Here is a 10,629-nt window from a genome sequence, read left to right as displayed (position 1 = left end):
ACCATCTATGACGAGTTGTGGGAAAGACTAACTCAATGGCATTTTTCATAGCCTTGCATTGGTCAGTCACAATACCCAGAGGGGCCTTTCCTAGCATACAACGAAGCCATGATTTGAAAAGCCATACAAATGAATCTGTATCTTCACATGACAACAGTCCACATCCAAGTAATGTTGATTGACCATGGTGATTCACACCAACAAACGCAGCAAAAGGCATGTCATACTTATTAGTCAAATATGTTTGTGTCAAAAGTCACAACATCTCCAAAGTATTCATAAGCAGCTCTACTTCTTGCGTCAGCCCAAAACACATTCCTTACGTGAAAATCATCATCCAAATCTATATCATAGAAAAAATCTGAATTTTGTTCCCTCATTTGGCAAAAATAGCTTATCAAGGTCTTTCCATCACCTTCTTTTCCTATTGCGCGTCGTTCCTTGTTAACATAATTCCCCACGTCTCTTTCACAAAATGGTACGTTTTCATGTCCTCCTGCATCTTTAAAAGAGATTGAAATGTCTTGTTGATCCTCACTCCTGCATCATCATTGATTTGTATTGTTCTCTTTACATGCAAATTCATTTTCTTGTTAGCTTTGAACAACCTTGCCTTTGTAAGACTCGTCTCGTGAGTATGACTAGGTTCAAATTTTGTAATGTACCATAATCCATCTTTATCCAACTTAATAACAATCTTGGCAGGACAATTATTTACCTCTCTTGAGCATGATAAAATTAAGTAGCAGGGCTCCCCATCTTGCACTTTTCTTGAAGATCTAATCTTCCACCCAAAACCCTTTCTCGAAGCATACTCTTCATAAAATGATTTGACTTCTTCTAAGCAAGAAAAACACATCCCTGTTGCAGGCTCCCAACAACATGCGTTGTCATCATCGTCAAGGTTGTCAACCCTGATACCTTCATCTTCAATAGTACCACAATCCATGAAGTTTCAATTGATAGTGCAAATGTCACACAAAAACTACAAAAAATAATTCAATCTGATCATTAACCACATATGGTACTTCATTAACCAATAATGTTTACACTATTAATCAGAAACAAAAAATTAGAAAGACCCAGAATTTAAACACTATTAATCACATAATATGAAACTTAAAATTTCAAATCTGATAAACATCATTGATTAAAAGTGATGAAACTTAATATTTAGACAAAAATAATTAACATGATTAATTAATAGTTCACAACCCTAATTTTTAGACAAAAATAAGTCATTAACCACCTATGGTACTTCATTAACCAATAATGTTTATATTATTAACCAGAAGCAGAAAAACCAGGTATGAACCCAGAAAACGTGTATGAATAAAAAAAAATAAAAAATCTTATCTAAGCAAAACAATGTACCAAGTTACCTTGCAAGTGAGGAGATGAAGTTGCTCAAGTTACTTCATAAAATTTTTGATTAAAATTTGTAAATAAAAGGAAAAAGGAGGAAATGGAAGAAAAGGAAGATGAATGTGTTTATTTTTGGAGAGGAAGACAAAAAAAATCTGAAAAAAGAGAGACAAAAAAGAGAAAGTAAAAAAAGGGGGGAAAGTAAAAAAAAAGGGGAAAAAGTAAAAAAAAATGAGAAATTTAATGAAGAGAGAGAGATTATGTAGGGCCACAAGGAGTTGTGTTTGTATTTGTGTTTAATAGTGTGTTCAAATATCATAATTTCATGTATATACACCAATAAAACACACTTCAATACAGATGTTAGTGTGGCCAGAGCAAGAGTGTTCTCCCGCTCCTAGTTCATGCCCCTTAAAATGTCCTCCGTCCCACACTTCAATAGAGATGTTAATGTGGCAGAGCGAGAGTGTTCTCCCTCTCCTAGTTCATGCCCCTTAAAATGTCCTCCGTCCCACTCCAATCACCATTCTCCATTATTCGTAGATTTTATGAATTTCAATCTATTTTGTGTGCGCAAATGATATGAATAAGAGTAATATGGTGTGTTATTTTGTTTTAAATTATGTTGTGGTGATATTATCAGAGATAAAGACTCCGTGAGGCGTAGGTCATGATTCCCATCCCCATTTCCAAACTATATTCGGACAGATTTTTAGTTGTTATGAAATACACTTTTTAAAATTCAGCAATTGAGAAGTCAACACAGGTTTGAGCTTGTAAAAAGGCACCACAAGTAATTTCATTCAAGAAGAGTGAACAAAACTCATCAGAACCAAAAAGTGATTATCACTAAAGGGATAACCCAAACAAAAGAAAGGTATTCCAACTGTTACATGAACATAATTTAGAAAATCATATATGTAAGATTGACTCACGACCCTTTAAATTGTTGCTTCTATTTAGTATAGCAATGAACTTCAAATGATCAGACTAATGAACATAGTGACTACTGATGAAAAATGTGTTCAATATTGGCTTCTTTTTGGGAAGACTAGATTCTCCTGAAAGTTGCAATGAGCTTACTATTCAATACTTGTGGTTGCTCCTTTTTAGCTTGTAGTGTTCTTCACAATGATCTGAATTATGAGCTTACTTTTTTTTTTTAATATATCTAATCAAATAAATAACAAAGGTACCTTATAATTGTTCTTTATGCAATTTCATATTTTGAAACCGTTCAATGATCAATTCATTATCAATGTTGTTGAGCATGTCTTGCTCAATATAAGTCACTAGACAATCATTCATCCATTCATCCCCTATTTGATTATGCAACATGTTGTTCACAAACTTCATAGCAGAAAAAGCTCTTTCAATGGTTGCTGTGGCAACTGGCAAAATCATAGCCAACTTCAGAAGAAGATATACTAATGGATAAACAATATGTCTTCCAGTTTCAACCAACTTCTCTGAAAGATCATTGATACCTTTCAAAGAGGCAAATTCAACATCATTACGCACATCATTGATGTAAGTCTCAAGCTGATTATCAAGCATCACTAAATCAGTTGGAGAAAACTCACATGGATAAAAATTTGCAAATTCGATCAGCCTTGTCTTATCAAAATTAGAGAACAATTTGGTTGGACTCAAACATGTTATAGAAAGGAGCAACTGAGTATTTGTCGTAGTGAAACGATCATTCAGTTCCCGAAGCTGCATGTCCACGACAGTATAAAATAACTCAACACGATAATGATGCTCTATTGTGATAACTTGAGCTTTGTTTCCGTGTCGTGACTTCTCCTTGGAACAAAATATATCTTCCATATGAGGAATATTAATGGCATGCATATTACAAAATAAAATTACTTCTTGCAATAAAGACTCCCATCCATCATTCCTCATAATTTGTAATCGTTGCTTTGTGATGTTAACCAAGTTCATAGCTTCAGTGATGTCTTGATCTTTTCTTTGCAATGCTTGTGACAATTCATTTGAAATGCCCAAGACATTTTTCATCATATGTAATATGAATGCAAAATCAAACTCCTTAAACGAAAATAAAAGACGATAGGCTCCAGCTCTATGATCTGGATTATATCCATCTTCTTCCATAATTTCAAGAACATCTATTATAGAAGAATACATCGTTATCAAATTGATCAAAGTTTCATATTGTGAATTCCCACTAGTATCGACAACTTGTTTGAGACTAATATCTTGATCCAAACCTTGTCCACTAAGAGTTTCTCCTTTTTCCAATGCCTCTCTAACATTGACTATTTGTTTTTCACGAAGCACATCATGTTGTTTGCATGATCCCCCAACAACATTAAATAAAATGGACACCGAATTGAAAAAAGAGGCAACTTGAATGTGATCTTTGGCAATAGCAACTAAAGTAAGTTGTAATTGATGAGCAAAACAATGTACATAAAAAGCATATGGATTCTCCTCTAAAATCAAACTTTTGAGGCCAGAAAATTCCTCTTGCATGTTGCTAGCACCATCGTAACCTTGTCCACGAACTCTTGATATACTAAGCCCATGTTTGCAAAACAATTCATCAATTTGCTTTTTGAATGATAAAGATGTTCTATCTTTAACATCAAAAATACCTAGAAAGCGTTCAACAATACTTCCATTTTTGTTAACATAACGCAAAACAACAACCATTTGCTCCTTATTTGATATGTCACGAGCTTCACCAACAAGAATAACAAATAATTCATCGCCAATATCACTAATAATAGCCTTAGTGGTTTCCAATGCAACAACATTAACTATATCCTTTTGGATTGCTGGAGTAATCAATTGATGACTTTCAGGAGCATTTTCCATGACAACAAGACTTCTTGATTCTTTGGGTTCAGAAAGGAGTTCAAGAAGTCCAAGGAAATAACTTTGACAAGAAGAATTGGTCGATTCATCATGATCACAAAAAACTAATCCTTGCTTTAATATAAAGCGAATACAATCAATTGTAGTTACTAAATGCCTTGGAGATGAATCACGAACTTGCTCAAATTGCTTAGATATTGCAACTTCAATATGTTGATTTTGTTTCATAAAATCTTGACACTTCTTCCAAGCAATGCTATGAGCACTATTATGACCTCCAACATGAGATGAAAGTCTTTCTTTCTTTTTCCAATTTGAGAATCCCTCAGTCACAAATGAGTCACTACCTGAATGTTTTCCAGAATCAGGCCTAAAAAGATAACAACAAAAACAAAACGCAGCATCTTTTTCTATACTATACTCTAACCAATTGCCAAACTCAATAAACCAAGACGGGCAAAATCTCCTTAAAGAACTTCCAATTTTTCTTTGCGGAAAAGTGTGTTTTGTAGGCTGGAATGGTCCTCTTTGTAGATATGTTTTTCGTACCCTATCTTGATCATTCGGATGATATGCCGATATTTTAATCCTCTTTCCAGGATCTAATGGCAACTCTTCTAAATTAACTTCAATTAGTTGCTCTTGAGAATTAGATTGTTGCTCATTTGATGATAATTTCCTCTTCAAAGGTAATTTCTTCTTAAAAAATCTTTCCATTATCTCCTACAAAATAAAAACAAACTTAATGCCAATAATTTGAAGTTAAAGACATGTTCCCAATACAATAAAAAAATTCAACTCTAACCAACCTTAGTAAAACAAAAAAAAAAAAAACTAACTAACTTACCAGTTTGGTGAAATAACACAACTATCACAAAATCACCAATTTTAGACCTATCAAAAACCCTAAACTATCAATATTTTCAATTAGCCATCAATGATAAAAGTTTCATAAGTTGACTTCATAAACACCCTTCTCATAATCCCAATTACATAAGTAATATACATACAATCACCAAATCATAAACTAAGTAACTGTGATGTAACAAAGAAATCCCAAAAAAACAGTAACTTAACAAATAAATCACCAAATTAAGGCTATTACATTTTTTTTGTGTGCATAAAAAATAGTAACATACCTATAGAAGCAAAAAGACCAATGGCGTCGGCGTAATATTAACGAAGCAGATGAAGCCACGAACGGGGAAGGGAAACACCGTACGGAGGTGAAAGCAGTGCAGTGAGTGAAGTGAGAAACAGTGTTGTGTTTGGAAATAGGTCAGTGACACTTAATGTAAATTTAACTAACAAAACTACTAATAAAATTAGTAAATTTTCAATTTTATTAATATTTATTAGTTTATGATATAAAATTTTAAGATATATTATTTAATATCTAATTTAATTATGTATACCATACCATGTTAGAGACTTTTAGCCTACCACTTGCCCATTAAAAATCCTATCTATAAGCAATATGAGTCTGTTCCAAACAATTAATTAATATATGTTACAAACAAATAATCAGAAGGTAAGCTAAAATTGTCATCACAAAACTAGTAAAATTGGTTAGTACCATAGAGATATGTTATATTTTTTATAAATATATGAATTCGATTTTCGTTGTCATACTTACTGAATCTTGTAACGCAATTAACCTAACATTTTCATTATAAAAAATTGAATTAAGAGATATTGAATTTCCAACCTTCTCAATTAACTTTTTGATCCAAATATTTGCATATTTGGTTTGAACTATTTCACTAAAAAAAGGAAAAAATAACTCCTGCCAAACCCTTCACATTTTTGTTTTATGGTTTCGTTTAAGTAAAGCCAACACTCTCATATTGGACATGGCTTGTGCAATGATGGAGCAAAACTATAAAGGATAAAAACTTTTAAGGGACTAAAGCACAATTAGTTGATCAGCATGCTAAACAAATTTGACTTCATAAAAAATATGCAATATCCAAATACCAAAAAAAATTTATATGCAATATCCAATCACTTCTTTCCTCTGCCTTTTCTTTTCTGTGTGGAATTTCGTAAATAATACTGGTCCTTGATGGCACTTTCATTTACTCATTTCTTTTTGGCTTAATTGCACTTTTGGTCCCCTATTATAGGTGAAAATCGAAAGTAGTCCCCCTTTAATAGTCTCCAAACAAAATTTGAGTCCAAATCATGATGAGTTGTCATTTTTTTAATGACGTGTCAATAAAAGGGTGACGTGGCAGACGCTTACGTGAAATAAACTCATTATTATATTATTTTTGATTAAAAAATATCATTTATATTTTTAAAAACCATTATTATAATTGTGACAATATTTTTAAAAATACAATGTAATTGTTAAAATCAAGTTAAAAGAAAAACAGCCCCAATTCAACAAAACCCTAAATCAAAATCTGAAGCAGAAGCATATGAACTAGCTTGAACCCTAAATCAAAAAACAACCCAAATTCAACAAAACTCCCCAGTTCAACCATTTTCTTTGTTACATATCATTAATTGAGCCACTTGAAATGAAACACCCCATAGTATCTAGAGCATTCCAGGTCACCCAAGAACTCAAGAATGTTTTGGAACTTTCAAGACCTGGCGACAAAATGAAACAATTAACCGCATTTTCTCGAAAATACAATATGAACTTGTTTATATACCCCGTCTCTGTCTCTGCGGACAATGTAATTCACACTCAACATTCATAGCAATAACAATTGCTTTCCAATTTGCATTCTAAATTTATCGAGTTCTGAACTACATCCGAAAGAGAAGAGAAAAATGTCGCTAATTCCAAGTTTCTTCGGTGGCCGAAGGAGCAACGTTTACGATCCATTCTCCCTCGACCTTTGGGATCCCTTTAAGGATTTTCCATTTTCCAGTTCCGTTTCTGCTTCATTCCCTGAATTATCTCGTGAGAATTCTGCATTTGTGAGCACACATGTGGACTGGAAGGAAACACCAGAAGCACACGTGTTTAAAGCTGATCTTCAGTTAAGATGAAACACACGTGTTTAGCCTATTACATATCATTAATTGAGCCACTTGAAATGAAACACCTCTTACAAATCCAGGTCATATGTAACAAAGAAAATGGTTGAACTAGAGAGTTTTGTTGAATTTGGGCTGTTTTTTTGATTTAGGGTTAGCTAGTTCATATGCTTTATTTTGATTTAGGGTTTTGTTGAATTGGGGTTGTTTTTCATTACATTGTATTTTTAAAAATATTGTCATAATTATAATAATAGTTTTTAAAAATACAAATGATATTTTTTAATCAGAAATAATATAATAATGAGTTTATTCCACATAAGTGTCTACCACGTCACCTTCTTATTGACACGTCATTAAAAAAATGACAACTTATCGTGATTTGGACTCAAATTCTGTTTGAGGGACTAAAACTGGGAACAAACAAAATGGGGGGACTACTTTCGATTTTCACCTATAAAGGGACCAAAAGTGCAATTAAGTGTTTCCTTTTTCACCTGTGACTGTGAGTGCTAGGATTGTCCTCATTATGTGTGGACCCAAAATGGCTTAGCTTGCTCATGCAAACTTGGAAATTATGAGCTCTGCACTCCTTATAATCAATATCGTCAAATTCTATATATAAATTCAAAGAATATATTTTATGTTAAAATTTATATATAAATGACATATATACCTTTATAATACTATAGATTCATCGATAATTTAAACTTTCAACTTAATTATAAAACAAAAATATTCAAAATAATCATAAAGTTTCATCCTCATCAAATAATATCAACTCAAACTAGGTAAATTATATTGCTATTCGTGATTCGTCAATCGTTCACGTTGATGGAGAAGATGAAGTCGCACATGAGTTCAAAGTAGAAGAGAACACTTCGTTTAAGAGCAAATATTAATACGAAACATGTTGAAGAAAAATGAAAAAAAAAAAGAGATTTTTGAAATGGACTTCAAAATTTGAACCTCTTTTAAAATTATGGTAAAATCGACGTATTCGCTGAATTCACTCGAATTAACGGTCAATTCACGAATTCACCCATGTTAATTCAGTTTTCTGAATGAATTTATCAAGCGTCACATCTATAAGTGAATTAATGCGTTTTCTATCAATGAGTTAATGCGATTTTGATAATCTTGCTTATAATGGTGAAATTTATATGTAATGGAATTGAACGCAAACAATAATATTAATGCGATTTTGATAATCTTACTTATAATGGTTAAATTTATATGTAATGGAATTGAAAGCAAACAATAATATGGTTAAACTTTTTTTTTTTTTGCTTAAACCAGTACAGATAAGTCTCATATGACACCCATCTTACAGCCACCCATGACGCGTGGACTGACTTATCCTACGTGGCCTCGATGAAGAGGTACCCATCTACCACATCATTGCAAAGTGAACCCTAGTTAACATCGGACTAATTTCAGACAGTTTAGATGCAGAGATACCCACACATGGACTTAAAAACATGTTGAAGCCTAAAAAATAAAATCCCATTTTGAATCCTTCTGATAAAGATACCCACATTTAATGTCCCACACGCCTCAAATAGGATTACCTCAGTGGAGGGAATCTATGGAAAAAAAAATCCAATTTTGACCAAGGTCTATTTCAATTGCAATGAAGGACGAGTACATGTCTGAGTACATGTATGAATAAACATTAACAGGAGGCATAAAAAGTACCTACACATACAGACTTTCACAGAAGGTCAAAAAAAAAATCTAAACCTTGACCAATTTCCCATATCGAGATGCTACATCCCCATGAACGGGCTTCCTCTAACCGCAAGGAAATTAACTTTAAAGATGGATAGAATACCGCATGCTTGATATCCTTGTCATCAGTGTAAAAGAAAACATGCTCCCCACTGTTCTTATCCCACTGCAGAACAGGTCTGTGCTTCTCCAAAAGTGCCAGGTAATCTCTCCCAATAATAGCTCCCCCACCTGAATCTGCAATTTAAAATTTCACCAATATATAACACATAAAAATGCTGTCACGTGATAAACTACAGAAAACCAAAGGAAAGTAATTGGAATTACCCCTTGAAAGGGAGAAATCGTTTCCATAGAAATTGATGCCAAGAAATATCTTGGGGGGAATGTTTTGGGCTCTATTGGCAGAGGCACCAAGAAGCATCTGTAGAATAATTTGAATCCATTTTAAAGGTGCATTAGGACCAGGGTTGTGAGGATTAGAGAAGTCATATGTCATTCAGGAGAATCCATCAACAACTTCACGTAAAGTCTCAAGATCTTTTGGCCCAAAGTCATGTGCTAGCAGCTTTTCAGAAGATGGTTGACCTATACCATAGACCAACTGCAACTTTGGTCCACTAATTTTCTCTGAGCTTATGGAATGCAGTGCATCTCCAAGCTGTTTTACAAACTGTAAAGCCTGCGCTTGTAAAAGAAGAAAGACCATATCAACTGCAATAGCAGGCAAATACAAAATGGAAACATTGGTCTCACAGGAAATGTTAGGAACCCGAGAATTTGATTTCAAGGATTTAGAGGAAGAACATTAATATTTAGAAAAAAGATACGAAATAATAGGAGAGAACCTTTCCAAAGAAAATGGGACACAAGAGCGGATACGTTCCTACAATACTTTACACCACTCAATTTCTACAGAAGATAAAAGATGTTTTCTAAGGGAATGGAAGTCTATATTTATAGACTTCATATACCCAAGAATAGGGAAAAGGATTAACAGCAACTACCTTAAAACAGAAACAAGCAAATCAACTAACAAAGAGAAAATAACTAACCTAATCAACTAATCCAACAACCGCTAATTACTTTAACTACTCTAATTTCCCTTTATTCTATATCCTAACAGGAAACGTGATAAAGGAATTTACAATTTGCTTTTCCCCCCACAGCCATGTACACATCAAATAACAGAATGGTCTTAGAGATGAAGCTGAAGGTGAGAAAATAGTACTCCTCAAATTGTAATGGAAAGTGTTCCTTATTCCATACAAGAATGGAACCACCTCTAACATCCCTCATTTCAATTTTTTTTTATAGTTTGAACATTTTATTTTTGTTTAAAAAAATAGGTAATTTATAAATCAAATATATATTTGACATTTTTTCCCAACTATACCCTTTAGCATATTTATGCACTTCGCATTGAAAAATGAAACTAAAATAACTAATATAAAGTTGTGTTTTAGTATAAATATGAACCAACTGATTGGTTTCTTAATCTGTGTGCAAAAAACCAAAAACCTTAAACAACCAAAGATATGAAATAGAGTAATCCCAGACCTTGTAAACTAAAAAAACCAACAGAATAAGAAAACAATTTAGTCCATAACTTACAGGCAGAGTTCCATATTATTTTTTGCCGTATAAAAGGAATCTGAAAACAATGAACAGAAGAGAACAAATACTCACCAAATT

The 10,629-nt window shown here is 33.0% G+C and overlaps 2 protein-coding genes and 1 pseudogene across 4 annotated transcripts; all 3 read right to left on the bottom strand.

The window, feature by feature from the left end:
- Window positions 1-17: 17 nt before the first annotated feature.
- LOC101515503 (uncharacterized) lies at window positions 18-5,548 on the bottom strand. Of its 3 annotated transcripts, none has more exons than XM_012719147.3 (3): window positions 5,349-5,545; window positions 2,562-4,932; window positions 18-985 (listed from the first exon to the last, which is right to left on the bottom strand). In XM_012719147.3, exon 2 carries the CDS (start codon window positions 4,924-4,926, stop codon window positions 2,563-2,565), a length of 2,364 nt encoding a protein of 787 aa, XP_012574601.1. In that variant the 5' UTR covers window positions 4,927-4,932; window positions 5,349-5,545; the 3' UTR covers window positions 18-985; window position 2,562. The 3 variants fall into 3 exon arrangements, with proteins under 3 accessions (XP_012574601.1, XP_004512321.1, XP_027193112.1); XM_004512264.4 differs by lacking the exon at window positions 18-985 and having other exon boundaries at window positions 2,255-2,852; window positions 2,949-4,932; window positions 5,349-5,548; XM_027337311.2 differs by lacking the exon at window positions 18-985 and having other exon boundaries at window positions 2,255-4,932; window positions 5,349-5,543.
- LOC101496930 (protein FAR1-RELATED SEQUENCE 3-like) lies at window positions 231-949 on the bottom strand. The gene is made up of 2 exons (XM_004512381.1): window positions 666-949; window positions 231-540 (listed from the first exon to the last, which is right to left on the bottom strand). The coding sequence occupies exons 1-2, from the start codon at window positions 947-949 to the stop codon at window positions 231-233; spliced, it is 594 nt and encodes a 197-aa protein (XP_004512438.1).
- Window positions 5,549-8,687: 3,139 nt separating the features above from the next.
- LOC101496609 (uncharacterized) overlaps window positions 8,688-10,629 on the bottom strand; it is a 4,178-nt pseudogene continuing 2,236 nt past the window's right edge.

The sequence above is a fragment of the Cicer arietinum genome, chromosome 8 (assembly GCF_000331145.2).
Source record: "Cicer arietinum cultivar CDC Frontier isolate Library 1 chromosome 8, Cicar.CDCFrontier_v2.0, whole genome shotgun sequence".
In the NCBI taxonomy this organism is placed as follows: Eukaryota; Viridiplantae; Streptophyta; class Magnoliopsida; order Fabales; family Fabaceae; genus Cicer; species Cicer arietinum.
The sequence above is the reverse complement of the archived record's forward strand: the minus strand, read 5'-3'. Positions and strand labels throughout refer to the sequence as shown.